General features: G+C 64.5%; 5 protein-coding genes across 5 annotated transcripts in view; 3 read left to right on the top strand and 2 right to left on the bottom strand.

The window, feature by feature from the left end:
* Nucleotides 1-5,063: 5,063 nt before the first annotated feature.
* EMIHUDRAFT_221265 (hypothetical protein) lies at nucleotides 5,064-5,695 on the top strand (the record flags this gene model as incomplete). The annotated part of the gene is made up of 2 exons (XM_005756810.1): nucleotides 5,064-5,613; nucleotides 5,685-5,695. The coding sequence occupies 2 exons, from the start codon at nucleotides 5,064-5,066 to the stop codon at nucleotides 5,693-5,695; spliced, it is 561 nt and encodes a 186-aa protein (XP_005756867.1).
* A 1,716-nt stretch (nucleotides 5,696-7,411) lies between these two features.
* Nucleotides 7,412-8,373, top strand: EMIHUDRAFT_221263 (hypothetical protein; the record flags this gene model as incomplete). Its single annotated transcript, XM_005756809.1, has 2 exons — nucleotides 7,412-7,496; nucleotides 7,616-8,373. 2 exons carry the CDS (start codon nucleotides 7,412-7,414, stop codon nucleotides 8,371-8,373), a joined length of 843 nt encoding a protein of 280 aa, XP_005756866.1.
* Nucleotides 8,374-8,649: 276 nt separating this feature from the next.
* EMIHUDRAFT_107802 (hypothetical protein) lies at nucleotides 8,650-9,798 on the bottom strand (the record flags this gene model as incomplete). Its single annotated transcript, XM_005756808.1, has 3 exons — nucleotides 8,650-8,838; nucleotides 8,911-8,976; nucleotides 9,037-9,798. The coding sequence occupies 3 exons, from the start codon at nucleotides 9,796-9,798 to the stop codon at nucleotides 8,650-8,652; spliced, it is 1,017 nt and encodes a 338-aa protein (XP_005756865.1).
* A 458-nt stretch (nucleotides 9,799-10,256) lies between these two features.
* EMIHUDRAFT_221261 (hypothetical protein) lies at nucleotides 10,257-13,063 on the bottom strand (the record flags this gene model as incomplete). The annotated part of the gene is made up of 2 exons (XM_005756807.1): nucleotides 10,257-10,499; nucleotides 13,025-13,063. 2 exons carry the CDS (start codon nucleotides 13,061-13,063, stop codon nucleotides 10,257-10,259), a joined length of 282 nt encoding a protein of 93 aa, XP_005756864.1.
* Nucleotides 13,064-14,708: 1,645 nt separating this feature from the next.
* The window catches only part of EMIHUDRAFT_439220 (hypothetical protein), a 1,903-nt gene continuing 503 nt past the window's right edge, over nucleotides 14,709-16,108 (top strand). Inside the window, exons 1-5 of the mRNA XM_005756806.1 lie at nucleotides 14,709-14,771; nucleotides 14,846-14,920; nucleotides 14,990-15,162; nucleotides 15,233-15,293; nucleotides 15,401-15,997. Coding sequence (XP_005756863.1) covers nucleotides 15,044-15,162; nucleotides 15,233-15,293; nucleotides 15,401-15,997 — 777 coding nt within the window. The 5' untranslated portion in view covers nucleotides 14,709-14,771; nucleotides 14,846-14,920; nucleotides 14,990-15,043. The remainder of the gene's footprint in view (nucleotides 14,772-14,845; nucleotides 14,921-14,989; nucleotides 15,163-15,232; nucleotides 15,294-15,400; nucleotides 15,998-16,108) is intronic.

The raw sequence follows: 16,108 nt of genomic DNA, 5'->3' as shown, positions 1-16,108 counted from the left end.
CTCCATTTCCGACACTGGACAAACTTAAGTTTGTAAGTTTGTTTGGTTCGTCAGCGATGCAGCAGGCTGGAGAGAAGAGTGACAAGGGGAAGGAGGAAGAGAAACAACGAGAGGAGAGAAAGTGCATTCAAACAGAGGAACGGAAGGACATATATGACGAGCACGGCAAGTACAAATTTACTCGAGGATGCACCGTCTTTGACGAGCAAGGCCGCTACAAGTTTACTTGGGGCCCACCAAAGCAAAATTTTAAATTTACTCACTGAGAGCCGGCGTCGACTGGTTGGGAGAGAGCTGCTAAACACGGGGCGACTAAACGCGCTCTCTTCGCGTAGGAAAGAGTGGGTGGCAGGGAGGGGGGTGCGGGGGGGGGGGGGGGGAGGGAGGGAGGGAAAAAGGGGGGTGCCGGGGGAAAAAAGGAAGGAAGGCCCTTTCTCCCTTCCACTGGGGGAACTTAAGTTTGTTCAAACTTAAGTTTGAATGTCAGTTTTTCATCCGTAATTTTTTCTTTGTAACAATAAAATGGGACTCCCCCTAAACTTGGAAGACGTAGACAAATGGACCAATTCCTGCTCCCAAATCGGAAACGTCCGTGAATTTGCGAGCCTCCCTGGGGCCTGTGCCATTCTCAATCAAGAAGACATCAAAGCGCTGATCGAGAGGAACTGCCAGGAGAAGCTCAAAAAGGAAATCGCTAAGTTGATAGCTAAGGATTCGTCGCTGACGTATGGGAAAGCCAAAAAGCAAGTAATTCAAAATGTAACACAGACCATGCGAAGTATTTGCCGCGAATTCATAAGCCAGGAGCGAATTGGTGGCTTTGTCTATGCCCCACGCCACTACAAACCAAAGAATGAATTCGGTAGACAATATGGTTATAACGAGAATGGTCAAGTGAAGACGTTACAAATGGCATGGGGTGCCCTCCTTCGCCCATTGATGGGGTCCTTTGCAACCGAAATGGATATGTCATCGTGCCAGGTTCGGATACTGGACTGGATTGCCATGCAAGGGTGCGAATGGGCTCCACGATGCATGTCCCGTCGACATTTCACCCCTAGGTTACATGCTGGGTGACCTGTTAGATTCTTTTTCCTTCGCGGCAACGCGATGGCGGGCAAGGCCTCTCTGCGCGCCCGCCCTCGCCACGCCGAAGACCAACCGGCGTCGGACCGCGGTGAGACCACGCCGCCCCCCGCGCCCGCCCGCGCCCGCAGCGTGAACACATACGCGCGTCCCTCATCGCACGGAAACATACGCGCCAGCCGCGCAGCAGCCTCACATGCAGCGCCGACCGCATGCTCGCGCCCTGGGCCGCCGACGACCCGGTCGGGCGGGTGGCGTGGCCGCCGCACACCACCAGGCAGGCGCACAACCACCCGCAGCGCGCCGCAGCCCACCGCGCAGCCCTGCCAGCCAGGCCTGCGCCTCAAAGACTCACAAACAGGCGCACAGCAGAGTGCAGCACACAGCACACACCGGCGGCGCGCGCGCAGCACACGCAGACGCACGCGCGGATCCAACACGCACACGCGCACAGCACGCGCGCGCCGCACGCCAGCGCAGCGCCACACACAGAGCACACTTCCCATCAGCAGCAGCAGGCCTGCCACAATCCACATCTCACACATGCGCGCGCACACTCCCCCCTACCGGCGCACGCATTGGGCGTCGCCGAGAGCTCCCAAAGCTGACTTGTGTGGCTGCTTGTGCTGCCTGCTCATGAGCAGGCAGCACAAGCAGCCACACACCCCAAAAGCTCACTTGTATGGCTGCTTTTGTGCTGCCTGCTTGGCAGCACAAGCAGCCACACAACATCCCGCTTCATCTCGCCTCCTAGTCTCGCCTCATCTCGCCTCACCTCGCTTCATCTCGCCTCATCTCGCCTCATCTCGCCTCATCTCGCCTGGACTTGGTTCATCTCGCCTCACCTCGCCTCATCTCGCCTCACCTCGCCGCTCATCTCGCCTCACCTCGCCTCATCTCGCCTCACCTCGACTCAAGCTCAACCCTCATCTCGCCTCACACCTCGCCTCATCTCGCCTCACCTCGCCTCATCTCGCCTCATCTCGCCTCATCTCGCCTCATCTCGCCTCATCTCGCCCCCCACCTCGCCTCAGGCCTCGCCTCATCTCGCCTCATCTCGCCCCATTTTTTTCTTTTCTAGACCACTCCGAGACCGACCCGCCCAAGACCGACCCGAGACCCGAGATCGACCCGAGATCGACCCGAGATCGACCCGAGATCGACCCGAGATCGACCCGAAATCGACCCGAGATCGGCACGAGCGATCAACCCAACAATGCCCCAAAGCCCCCTCTCTGGGGGACCCCCCCTCACCCCGAGTGTCCGTGTCCTTCGCGAGTCACCGATGGGGAGCGGGGGGGGGTGCGAGATGCACAGGGGAGGCTGGGGAGGGGGGGGTCCACTCTGAAGACTGCCGACCGCGGGGGGGTTTTGTCCCACAGGGTTTTACCCTCCGCGTGAGGATCGGCGCGGCGAGGGGGTAGGTTCGAATTCGCCGCGCAACATTTCACCCCCACAGGACCCCGCCCACCCCCCCTCATGGTCCCACCTAGCACCCCAATGAGCCTTCGCACCCCCTCCTTGCGCAGTGTCCCCCACTATGTGTCGCCGTTATCGGGGCACGCTATCCTGTGCAGTCAGGGCAAGTGGGGGCGGGGGGCACTCCCCCTGGTCTGATACTGGGGTGTGACTGTCTCCAGTCTCGGAGGGGGGCTTGAAGCTAAGAATATTTTTTTTTACATGCTGGGTGACCGCAAGGCAAACTTTATGCGAAATGTGAAAGCAAATATGCCCGTGATAGACAAGAGTAGCAGCAATGAACCTAAGCAGGTTATCCTTGCTGCCATTTTCAGAAAAGAGCCGTACAAGTGGGCACCTGGGAAGAGTTGTCCACAGCTTGCCTTATTTGACGACTGCGTCAAAAAGATTCGAGCCTGGCTCATCCAATTGGCAACAACCATCGATGTCTACAAGCAGGCTTGGGACATTCGTAAGACAGACAGGGGTAACGAGGGCGGATCTTACGTCTCCAAAATCCTCCAATATTGGGAGAATGAGTTTCTATGCCTGGCGCGGTCCTACTGCACCAGTGTTGGTATTCACGTGAACGTGTTCAAGTTCGACTCCCTCATCATCACACAACTTAATGATGAGGGCATACCTTCCCCGATCAACGACGACGACGTAGCATCGTTGCAAGCCATTCTCGAACGTCTATTAGCGCATACACATGACATCGAGACACACATGGGTGTGGTACAAGCAGCGTTTTCGGGTGAAGAGTGTCGCGCTGTGTGATGTGGCGTCGACACAATTGTTAGAGGTGGCGAAGATGTGGAATTGTGATGAGTTTGAGTTAATCGGTTCTCCTTTACACTACTCGATCGTGTGAGTGAGTGGCTTATATTTCTTACCCTCCCTCCCTCCCTCCCTCCCCCGCACCCCCACCCTCCCTCCCTCCCACCCTTCCTACGCGAAGAGCGCGCGTAGCTGCCATGGGGGCCCGCGCCGCTCACTGAAAAAAAAAGCCCGAACAGACCTGAGCAGAGTTGAGCAGAGCAGAGCAGGGAGTCTGGAGCCGCGAGCGATGACTCCGTATCCCATCCCCCTGCTGGGCGCCAAGTGTGCCGAATGCGAGGCAACGGAGAGCTATGGGCGCCCCTGGAAGGCTATCCAAGCCGCTGACAGTGCGACGTCGCTTCGCTTCGACTACGCAAACGTACCAGGCCGTGTTTTCGACGTCCAAGTGGACGGCAACGTGTCTGCTGTCCACTGCGTGCCGCGCGCGCCAGTCGCCGGCGAGCTGGTGCTGTGTGGGAGGTGTCAGCAGGCGCGTGGCAGGCAGCACAAGAAGCGTCAGAAGAGTGGGGATGACACGGCCGCGGCGCAAGCGCCTGTCGCAGAGGAGCCCCCTCGAGTCGCGGAGGGTGTAGCTCTTGCGGGTGTCGGCACCAGCGCGGTTGCTAAGGTCGCTCAGGATGTGACAGCGCAGGCGTTGAGCGGCGCTGACGCGGGCAACCCCGGTGGCTCATCGCCGTTGGACCACCCCATGCAAGCGGACGCACTGGCGGGCGCCGGCGCTGACACGGGCAGGATTGATATCACGGGCGCTACCATCACAGACATCGACTGCATCTTCGGCTGGAACGAGCAGGAGCGAGAGAGGTCGATGCAGCAGCACTACGCCGGCCTCGATCTCGCCTCGCGCATCGAGCGGCTCGCGCGAGTGACTATGATGGTGTAGTGGCTGAGGGGCTGTGGGGCAGGGCTCGAGATCATGTTCTACGATGGATGGCGATGGGGGTTGGTCCTGCAACGGTGTCTCGTGCGGAGCAGTGGTGTGCTGTCGCGCGAGGGTTGCAGGCGTGAGGGTCGAGGGTACCTTTTCCCCCCTTTGCTATTAACAATGCTTTGGAATCTATGAACATGACCTCGAGTGGAGCCCCAGTCCTCGACAGGCTCATGACGATCGGCCGTCGATCCCGAAGGGTCGTCGGTTGAGCTAGGGAGCCTGGCGATGGACGCCACCGCGACCCCTCGTGGCATCTCTCTCGCCGTCGGCGAGCCGGGGGCTCGCAGACGGCCGACTTTCTATATAACCAGTAGGACAGCCGTGAGTGAATCGGATAAGGAGTTTGCGTCCGTCCACCGTCTTCGTGGACGTCTGTCCTCGTGACACCCACACCCCACACGGCCTGTTTTGCTTCCCCACCCACCCTCCCTATTGTGTGCGCTGTCGCGTTTTGGGGTTGGTCCTGCAACGGTGTCTCGTGCGGAGCAGTGGTGTGCTGTCGCGCGAGGGTTGCAGGCGTGAGGGTCGAGGGTACCTTTTCCCCCCTTTGCTATTAACAATGCTTTGGAATCTATGAACATGACCTCGAGTGGAGCCCCAGTCCTCGACAGGCTCTGATATCAACTCGCTACCCAGTGTGCCGACGGTGTTCGACTGCGCTCACTTCGGGCAGTTTATGCCAAAGAACATCGAGGAGACGCTACACGACAAAGCAAATGCCACTTTCACCAAGGGAGTACACACAATGCTTGACCTTGCAGACGAAGAGATGCTTCGTCAGGCACAGACGGTGAGGACACAAATGTTTGGCAATCCCACGGGCGTGGAGCGTGATCTGGCACAAGCTCTCCATGTCAACGACAGTGCCACATTTGGGTGTCTGCCCGAAGGAAACAAAACAGAAGGCCACTTTCACGTAATGGGCGTGTTCAATTACATGATTGGGAAGCGAGGCGACGGCAGCGCCAAAATCTGGTCGTTTTATGAGCTCAAGTACCCGCGCATTGAAGCCGCACGTGAAGCAGAGGCAGTGAAGCCGCTCACGCAGTACCCGGGCGACCTTGTCTATATTCCGCCAGGGTGGGGACACGAGGTTTACACTTGCAGCGGGACCAACAAAGGAACGAGGCGTCAACATAACAAGTACACGTCTCATTTTGTGTCGTGGATCATGCCGCGCGACTACATAGGCACCAAGCAGGGATTTGCCCACCTCGCCCACTTCATGAGCGGCCGTCGCCTTCTAGCGAAAGTGGGGACGGGCCTGGCGGGCGCGCCTCCAAAAATGATCTCAAGTAAAATATCCTGGTGCCGCAGACCCCCTCCTGTACACCTCCCACCACCCCCATCACCCTTGAGGCTCGAGGAAGCGTCTAGAGCGCGTTAGAACCCGAACCCCGGTCTCGGAGTCAGACCCGGAGGCCAGCGACACCCGCGAAAGAACCGGCCAGACCAGGGATGGCGCGGAGCGCCGGGCGGGTGCACTGCAATTCTACTCTAAGTACGGTGCGGGAATGGGCAAGCCAATGCTCCATGCTTTGCAAAAGTCGTCATCAGGCCGCAAGGCGCAAATATCCCAATAGGGGCGGACCCTCTCAAACTCCCATGTGCCTGCGTCTCCGTAATGTTCTCCGCCGTCACGATTAGTCCAATATCCCTCGGCCCTGGACAGCGCTCCTTCCACGTCGTCGCCGGTCGTCGATGGAGTTGGAGTTTTCTGGCAGTTATCCTTTGAGTCGGCATGCACGGACTTGGGGACGCATGGTCTGCACTTGTTGGAGAAGCACCTTCTACTCTCTCCCCCATCTCCATGGCCCGCGGCGTAGCACGTAGAATAGTCATTATATGCAGGTGTGTTGGGCCGGGCACCTGAAATGTCTACCCATGCGCTCTTGCAGATTGGCTGGTAGACGCAGTGGCCGTACGCGTTGCCGCCATAGTTGTCGGTGGTGATCTTCACGTAGGCACCATTATTCCTCCCGTCGTTTGGGTTAGAACTGCCCGTTATTCTAACAAATGTTTGCAAATGGTATTCCATTGTGACTTTTCCGGAGTCAAGTTCAAACTCGCGCGACTTCGGCGTGTCCTTGCAATCATAGTACGGGCAAAGTGCCCGATTTTGGCCCCCTTCGCATGGTCCATCATGGTCCGGATCCGAATCGTCGCAGGCGCGCTCCGGATCACAGGGCAAGCCGGTCCAGGGGTCTTTCCTAATCTGCTCACACTGGTTGTTTGGGCATTGAGCATGCGGAGTGCTGTCGCAGAACCCAGCACCGCCATGGTCGAAGGCGCAGGGATGCCATGACATAGTGCCTTCTGAATCCCTGCACTCCAGACATCCGAGTTCGGGGCAAGCCCAGCCATCAGTTGGTGTCCAGCCGGGCCGCTTGCCGCAACTCGTGCAAGCGTCATGGTTCGTCTCGTACGTATCGCAGTACGAGGTGAGTTCCCCGCGGTACTCGATCTTGACCCCTGTGAGGAATCTGAGCGACGAAAAGCCCCAGATTTTGAGCCCCGGGGGATCGTCGGTCGCGTAGAGCAAGTGCCAGCCGACCGGCTGGCTGATGTAGTACTTCTCCTGCGGTTACTGACTGCACTCCTCTGCCCGTGGTCAGACGGAAACCGGTGATGCAGAGGCGGCGGTATTCGTGGACTAGCTGCTCCCTCCCCATGCCCCGGACCTCCTCTACTCGAGTAGCACGGCTTCGTCCAGGGTCGTGCTTGAATTCCTTATTATGGTGTGCCGGTGATAGTACTAGCACGCGCCAGTTCGCACCTGTGTCGAGCCTGTCTGCTGTGAGAGAGAGTTGTTTTGTTTAAATTCCTTATTGTCGCGCGAACTGTTAGTCGGGGGACGGGCGTAGCCGACGTCCATAGTCAAGCCCATCGCCCGTGCGCAAGCGCCGCATGCTCGTCCTGCTCGAACTCACCCCGCTGACCCAGCAGCCGCCGACGTGGGTAAAGCCCTCGTCACGACGGTGGAAGCGCCGGCGCGCACTCAGTCTCTCGGCGCCATCGCGCCTGACCGACGCAAACAGCACGAGCAGGAACTCCAACATCACCACCATCGTGACTGACGCACCTGGCCCGCACATGGCTTACGGGTTCCTCTCCATCACCCTCGCCTCGCTGCGAATCCTTCCTTTGCTCGCCGAACGCGTTCGGCTCGTGTTTGACGGTGCGCTGGCGTTGGTTAATTACTGAGAACAGCCCGACCAGTGACTGAAGACGCTATGGGTGCACACCCTCGTGCTCTGTCCCCTCCATGCTCTCAAAAGGAGTGCCACCCTCCTTCAGGTGCATCGATCAGCCCCGGCCTCAGGCTGGCACCGCACTGCTCGAAGGAGGCCGACGCGGCCGCCTACGCCGCGTACAAACGCCAGTCCATCGACAAGGCGAGCGGCGAGCTGCCGCACGGGGCTCAGGTGATTGAGCTGCCTCACCGTGCCTGCCTATCCGGCTCCATAAGGGCCGGTATGGCTGGCGTGAGCACCCCCTTCGTCGCCGTCCTGCAAAACGACATGCCAGTGAAGAGAAAATTCGACCTGTTCGCTCTTTTGGCGCTGATGGAGACGGAGCCGCGCGTAGAGAAGGTCCACTTCTCCGTCGGCATCAACCGGTGCCACGTCAGGAACTCCAAGGTGGTGTGCAAGGCACATCGAAGGATGGGACGCGCGAGCAACGTCTCGTACGCGCAGGAGAAGGGCGGAGGCGTCCTAACGAGGCTGACGCCCGTGCAGCAGTGGTTCGACGGCAACCATGTTGCCAGGCTCACCCACTACCAGCGCGTGCTCTCCATCGTGCCTGACGGCGTCTTCATGGAGGACAGGATGTTTTGCAAGCCGTGGGCCAACCACTCGCTGTGGGGCACCTTCCTGCTCGGGGCTCCCGATGACGGCCACTACTCCGGCCATCTCAACGGCGGCGGCCACAGAGCCCAGGGCTGCATGCAGCCTCCGTTTGGGGAGGGCAGCGGCCTTGTTGGAGGGGGCGGCGGCGGTGCGACAGTCGCGCTCCACAGCCTCCAGCCCGTGTATGCCATGCCAGTCACGTGAAAGGTAGTACTAGTAGACAGATCAGTGGGCGTCTTTGCGCTCGCGGATTTGGGTTCCTGCATCCAGCCTGCATGTGTGCTAAGCCCGCCATATCCTAACTGTGAGCGGCCACGCACACACCTTGGGCTCTGTAGCTCCATAGGCGGTCATAGCAGGTGCTCTCATATGATAATTGTGTGTACGGCTTTACCGTACGAACCGCGGTCGTACACGTGGTTTTCACTAGGGGTTTCAGAGACAGAGGACACCGAACGGATTCAAGCTGAAACACCGAGGTCACACGCGGCCCTCCCGGCTCGCCTTTCGCTCCTCCAGCGTGGCGCGCAGCTGCCGCCGCACCTCCTCCCTCTCCTCCGCAGTGAGCGGTCTCATATCGCCCGTCGCCGGCCTCCCTTCCGGCGTGCCCTCCCGCTCCGGCCGCTGAGCGAGTCGGTAGCGGCCTTTCCGGTCGGGCGGCAGCAGCTCCTAAGGAACGGCCCAAAAGGACAGTTCAGAAGAGGTTCAGGGAAGAGGCGCCTGCGGTCGTGCGGGCGGCACCTCCGACAGAACCGCCTGCGCCAGCGCCTTGTCGAGGCGCGCGTCGCCTCCTCGCACCCCAACAGCCTATACGCCACATGCCGACGCCGAGTGACAAAGTCTCGGCCGCGTCTCCGCCCCGCGCACTCGCCGTCTCCGCGCCGTCTCGAACTTGCCGCGGTACGGACCGCCGGCGTTCCACGGCCGCACCGCGCCCGGGTCGTCGGCGGCCGCCTGGCCAACCTTGCAGCCCTCCTCGAGCGGCCTGCCCGCCGCGGTCGCGGCCGTCGTGCTGAACCAGCGCGCGGCAATGTACCCCTTCACCCAAGCGAGGCTCGCCCCTCCGCCCTCGCCGTCTCCTCTCCGCGCCGCCGCCTCGACCGCCTCCATCGCCATCACCGGCCACGGCGGCGGGCGAGCGCCCTCCTCGCCCGCTGCCGCCTCTGGCGCCTGGACGGCTCTCGCCCGCCGCTGCGCTGCCGCCTCCTCTTGCTTGGCCGCGACAGCGTTCGCCTCAGCGAGCGCCTCCTCGACCGTGGTGTCGCGCTGCGGAGGCGCGGCCGCGGCGACGGCAGGCACGCGGCCGCCAGCCCGCACGGCGGCACCGCCGTCCTCCTCGCCCTCCTCCTCGCCGCTGCTCGTCTCGTCGCCGTCGCTCCCGCCGAGGAGCAGGCCGGAGAAGGCATTGCAAGGCGCGCCGCCAGCCTCCTCCTCCTCCTCCTCCTCCTCAGCTGAGGAGGAGGAGCCCTGCTCGTCCGAGGCCGCGTTCAGCGCCGCCCGAAGCCTGTCTGCAGCCTCGACGGCTGCGGAGGCGGCCTCGTCGCGAGCCGCCTTTGCACGGGCCGCCTCCTCCGCCGCCACGGCGGCCGCCGCCTCGCGTGCCTTCCTCCGCGCCTCCTTTTTACTCATGGGTGCGCCATCGCACTCCTGCGCTGGCGCTGCTACGACGGCTGGCTCCGCTGCCTCGACCTTGTCCTGCCTCCGGCTCGGCTGCGCTGGCCCGAGCACGTCAGCCGCTCGAACCTTCTTTGGCTTCAGCTTCTTCTTCGAGTAAGGCTTGCCGTCCGCAGCCGGCTCCGAGGGCGCTGCTCGTCGCTCCCGACCGTGCATGCGAACCCGGGAAAACCAGCGAGGCACGCACCGCGCCGTGACCTGTGCAAAAAAGAAAAATAAAATTCGTCGCAAAAAGAAACCGCACGGGCGCCGACTCTCGCTTTTGTTCCATGCACAACGAGATCGCTGTCCTCTCAGGGCGCGTAGTCTCAGCAGTCCCCACCTGGACCTGCTCCGGCCCTGTCCCACCGGGTGGGACGGTGTGAGCCGCTGCCGACGGCCGACGGTGGCGGGCGGCGCAAGCGCCGCGCTCTTCAGCGTGCGTTCGCCTCTTCCCACTCCCGGATCATCCGGCGCAGCGTGTGGTTGGGGGCGAGGAAGCTGTGCACGAGCGCCTCGCCCGTCATCGGGCTCGTCGACTTGGTCGCGAGCCAGCGCTCGATCGCCGACCGCTCGTACGAATGCCCGTCCGCCGCCATCACCGGGTCGCTCATGAGCTCGGTCGTGATCGGGCAGATGAAGTCGGCCGGCGGCTCCTCCTCCCTCGGAGCCGGCGCCTCTGCAGCCGACGACGGCCCTTGCGCCTCCGCCGCCCGCCTCTCGTCCTCCAGCCTCGCGCTCTCCTCGAGCGCCGCCGCAAGCTCCGCCTCCTCCGCCGCCGCCACCGCGTCCTCCGCCGCCTCCTCTGCCGGCGCCTCGGCCTCTTGCGACGGCCCAGCGCCGCCCCCGCCGCCCTGCTTCTTCTTCTTGCCCCTCTTCTTGGCCGTCTTCTTCTCCTCGGGGCACTTCTCCGACTCCTCCTCCGCCAGCAGCGCCGCCGCAGTCTCCTCGGCCGCCCTCTCGGCCTCCACCCTCTCGGCCACTGCCCTCTCGGCCACCGCCCTCGCCACCTTCGCCTCAATCTCCGCTCTCTTCGCCTCCCTCGCCGCCGCCTCAAAGGCGCGCTCACACTCGGTGTGGCCCTTCTCCTTGGCCAGCTGCAGCGCCGTTCGCCCGTCCGGAGTGCGCGCCGCTGTGTCAGCGCCCGCCCGCAGCAGGCAGAGCACGATGGAGGGGTGGCCCTGGTGGCACGCAATGTGCAGCGGCGTGGCGCCGTCCTCCCTGGCTTGGTTGACGGCCGCGCTGGCCTCGAGGAGCAGCCGCACGCACTCGAGGTGGCCCTTCTGGCACGCGACGAACAGCGGCGTGGCGCCGTCCGCCTTGGCTTGGTTGACCGCCGCGCTGGCATCGAGGAGCAGCCAAATGCACTCGAGGTGGCCCTTCCAGCACGCCATGAACAGCGGCGTGGCGCCGTCGTCCGCGGCTTGGTTGACCGCCGCGCTGGCGCCGAGAAGCAGCTGGGCACACTCGAGCTGGCCGTTCTGGCACGCGATGAACAGCGGCGTGACACCATGGTCTGCGGCTTGGTTGACCGCCGCGCCCGCCCGCAGCAGGCAGCGCACGACGTTGGGGTGGCCATGGGAGCACGCGTTGATCAGCGGCGTCCAGCCGCTATTCCTGGCTTGGTTTACTGCCGCGTCGGCGCCGAGGAGCAGCCGAACGCACTCGAAGTGGCCCTTCTCGCAGGCAGTGAACAGCGGCGTGGCGCCGTCGTCCTTGGCTTGGTTGACCGCCGCGCCGGCGCCGAGGAGCAGCTGGGCGCACTCAAGGTGGCCCTGCTGGCACGTGACGTACAGCGGCGTGGCGCCATTCTCCTCGGCTTGGTTGACTGCCGCACGCGCCTCGAGAAGCAGCTGGGCGCACTCGAGCTGGCCCTCCTGGCACGCGACGACCAGCGGTGTGAAGCCGTCAGTGTCTGCTTGGTTCACCGCAGCGCCGGCGGCGAGCATCAGACGGACGCAATCAATCTGGCCAGCGTGGCTCGCAACGCTCAGCGGCGTGGTGCCGTCATTCTTGGCCTGGTCAACCGCCGCGCTGGCGCCGAGGATCAGCTGGACGCACTCGAGGTGGCCCTGCTGGCACGCGATGTACAGCGGCGTGGCGCCGCCATTCTCGGCCTGGTCGACCGCCGCGTCAGCCTCGAGGAGCAGCTGAACGATCTCGAGCTGGCCCTTCCAGCACGCGACGTACAGCGGCGTGGCGCCGTTGACGTTGGCTTGGTTGACCGCGGCGCTGGCCTCGAGAAGCAGCTGGGCGCACTCGAGGTGGCCCTTCTGGCAAGCGATGTACAGCGGCGTGGCGCCGTCGTCCTCGGCTTGGTTGACCGACGCGTTGGCGCCGAGGAGCAGCCGCACGCACTCGAGCTGGCCCTCCCCGCACGCGATGTACAGCGGCGTGGCACCGTTGTTCTTGGCTTGGTCGACCGCCGCGCTGGCCTCGAGGAGCAGCTGGGCGCACTCGAGGTGGCCCTTCTGGCAAGCGATGTACAGCGGCGTGGCGCCGCCACCGTCGGCTTGGTTGACCGCCGCGCTGGCGCCGAGGAGCAGCCGAACGCAATCGAGCTGGCCCTCTTGGCACGCGGCGAACAGCGCGGAGCAGCCGCCGCCAGCCGTCGCCCCCACGCTCGCACCGCTCTCGAGCAGCAGCCGCACCGCGTCGGCATGCCCGTGCCAAGCGGCGTAGGTCAGCAGCGTGAACTGGCTCTCAGCCTCGAGCCGCGCGTCGAGCAGGGCCGTGAGCGCCGGGCCGCGCGTCCGCCCGAACAGGATGGCGCGCAGCGAGGTCAGGTCGCCCCGGCGCAGGTCAGCGAGCAAGCTGGGGCTGACGGCGTTCATGGCGATTGATTCCGCCGCCGCCACGCCGCCACCGCAGAGCCGCCTCCGCAGCAGGGCCGCGTCGGCATTCCACCATGTCAGAGGACGGTGTATCTTTACCACAAGAAACGAGAAACCGAGACGAATATGGCGAGTAGGAGCGGCGCCGTGTTTTCTTTCTCTCAGGGACGCGCTGGAGTCTGCTTGGTCCAGCACACGTAGCCCTTCACTCCGGGCGCTGTGGCGACGAGCGTCGCAGCGTGCAGCTCGCACCTAGTCTCACAAGAGCCGCGCGTGCGGGCAAGGCTGCGTGCGCGCGGTGCGAGCTTGGCCCCAGTGCAGTGCTTGCAGCGCACCGGCGATAGCTGCCGACCTCGGCGTACTCGTACCCGAGGCACTTCGAGCTGCGCGCGAGAACGGGCGGGCATCAGCAAGCGCCGTTGCGTGGAAGAGGGTTCGCGGGCATCGAGAGGCAGAATTTTGGTCACTCACTCATCACTCGCAAAGAATCGCCGGGCTGGAATTCTTTTACGTTCCCCAGCCTGGACTGCTCTAGCGCGCGCGCGGGCCCTGCAGGGTGAGAGCGGTGGACGCCCACTTTGCTGCCACTACACCGTTCGCATATGTACGACTACCTCTCCTCCGCCGCCAGCCGAGCCTCCACCGCGGCCAGCAGCCTCTCCTCCACCATCTCCACGGCGGGCTCGGTGGCACCGCAGTCCGCCGCGCCGTCTACGGTGACTCGAGCGCACTGGATCTCGGACGCAAAGACGACGCACTGCGCTCAGCCCGACTGCGGCCGGCAGTTCGACTCGTGGAGGGTGCGCCGCCACCACTGCCGCCGCTGCGGCCTCGTCTTCTGCGCCGAGCACTCGGCCTTCCGCATGCGGCTCGGGCCGGACGCACAACCATCCGACGGCGGCGAGCTCTGCCGCGTGTGCGGAGGCTGCTTCGCCGCGTCGGGCCGCGCGCACACCGCGGCCGACGTGACCAAGGTCCTCAAGGTGGTCGACGCCGGCTCTCGCTACGCCGACCCCGGCCGCGAGCCTCCGCCCGTGGCGCTGGCGCCGCCCGCGCCGCCCGCGCACCCTGTCGTAGCGCGGGACCGAACGGAGCTCTTCCTGGCGAAGCGCGCGCCGCACGCGGCGGAGGCGGAGGCGCGCGTGGAGGCGGCGGCGCGCGGCTACGCCTCGCTTAGCGTGAGCGGCAAGGAGGGGGTCCGGCTCAGAGAGGCGACTTCGTAGACACTTCCCAGACACTTCCCAGACACTTCCCAGCCACCTCCCAGCCACCTCCCAGACACCTCCCAGCCACCTCCAGACATCTCCAGACACCTCCCAGACACCTCCCAGACACCTCCCAGCCACCTCCAGCCACCTCCAGCCACCTCCTAGACCACCTCCTAGACACATCCTGGACGCCTCCCGAGTCCGGCTCCTGTGACACACGCCTTCCGGACCCACCCATACCCACACACCACCAGCTCCCCTCTCGTCCCCCCCCTCCCCTCCCCCCCCCTCCCCCCGGCAGTTGGCCGGCGTGCTCGAGGATCACCCCGACGAGCGGCGCGTCGCCGCCGCCTCCGTCTGCGGCCTCGCCTCGTGCGAGCACCCTAGAGACACGGCCTAGACAACACCTAGAGACACGTCCTAGACACGTCCTAGACACGTCCTAGAGACATCCTAGACACTCTAGGAACCTTCTAGGAACCTGCTAGGAACCTTCTAGGTGCCGGAAGCCCCTCCCCTCCGAGGTCTTCGGAGGCATCAGCGGCCTCACCTCCCGCAGCCGCAAGCAGTGCCGCCTGTGCGCAAAGGTCGTCTGCGCCTCGTGCTCGTCCAAGCGCCTTCCTGGACACTTCCTGGACACCTCCTGGACACTTCCTAGGTCGTCTGCGCCACGTGCTCGTCCAAGCGCCCGTGGCCGCTGCCCGGCAGCAGCAGCAGCGGCGGCGGTAGCGGCGGCGGTAGCGGCGGCGGCGGCGGCGGCGGCGGCGGTGCGAGACAGGGCCCTCCGGCGCGACTGTGCGACGGCTGCGCCGAGCTGCTCCGCCGCTGGATCGCGAGGCAGGAGTTTGCGGAGGTGCGGGCGGCGGCGGAGACGTCGGCCTTTGCGAGCACATACGCGCAGCTGCAGGCTGCGGATGGCGCCGTTGCCGTGGGAGGCGTGGCGCTCCTCCTCCCCCCGAAGCTTCTCGGAACCTTCCTCAGGTGACTGTCGCGACCCTCCGCGTCGAGTTTCGTCGCTTCGAGGAGCTCGTCGTCTCGCTCGGCACACCGGCGGCGGCAGAGCGCTGCTCCGGCGGGGACGCGGAGGCGGAGGAACCTTCTAGGAACCTTCTAGGAACCTTCTAGGCAGAGCGCTGCTCCGGCGGGGATGCGGAGGCGGAGGCCGAGGCGGCGCGCGCCATGGCATGCGTAGAGAGGCTGGTCCCGCAGCTGATGGGCCTGATCAAGGCCGTCGGCGCCGTGCCGATCGACTTCGCGGCCGAGGCGCCGGTCAAGGCCGCAGCGGTGCGCATGCCCGCCGAGCTGCTTTAGGCGGTCAATTAAGAGAATTCAGAGCGAATTCAGAGCTAATTAGGTGCGCATGCCCGCAGAGCTGCTCAAGGCGGTCGTCCCGCGCCTCCACTCGCTTAAGCGCGAGCTCGAGCGAAAGGCGGACTCATCCCCTACCCACACGATACCCGAACCCATCCCTTTCCCCACGGTACCCGAACCCACACTCCCCTACCCCCACGGTACCCGAACCCGGCACTTGTGCAGGCTGGGCTGAGGCGCGCGCCGGCGGAGCGCGCCGTCACCCCCGAGCCGCCGCAGCCGCCGCGGCCGCAGTCGGGCTCGTCCGGAGCCGCGTCGTCGGCCGCACCGCGAAGCGACTGCGCGTCTCCGCCGCCCGCTCTGCCGCAGTGTGCCCCCGACAGCAGCGGGGCTGACAGCGGCGGCAGCGGCGACGACAGCGGCGACGACAGCGGCGACGACAGCGGCGGCGGTGCAGCCGGCGACGCCGATGGCGGCGAGCCGCAAGGCGGCCGAGTGTTGTCGTCCCCGGCGAAGCGAGGAGGCGACGCCTTCGCCGGGGGTGGCAGCGCCGGGGGCGGCGGCGCGGGGGGCGGCAAGGTGGCACCGCTCGTTGGCGCCGCCGCCGAGGCTGGTCGCAGCCAGGACTTGGGCCACAGCCCTGTCCTTGGCAGGGTACCTGGCGGCGGCAGCTCCGGCTCTCTATCTCTGAAGGAGTACCTGGAGGCGCGAGGTGCCTTCATCGAGCTGCAGCGCGCCCGCCCGCTCTACGACTCCGCCGCGGTTGCCAACGCCGCGTGGCGGGCGAGGCCAGTGCAGGGCGAGGCGCTCAAGCAGCTGCAGGCGCCGCCCCCACCCCACACACCGCCCCTCCCCTCACACCTCCCCGCCCCACACACCTCCCCACCTCACACACCTCCCCACCCCACACACCGCCCCTCCCCTCACACCTCC

Source organism: Emiliania huxleyi, assembly GCF_000372725.1.
Source record: "Emiliania huxleyi CCMP1516 unplaced genomic scaffold EMIHUscaffold_95, whole genome shotgun sequence".
Taxonomy (NCBI): Eukaryota; Haptophyta; order Isochrysidales; family Noelaerhabdaceae; genus Emiliania; species Emiliania huxleyi.
The sequence above is the reverse complement of the archived record's forward strand: the minus strand, read 5'-3'. Positions and strand labels throughout refer to the sequence as shown.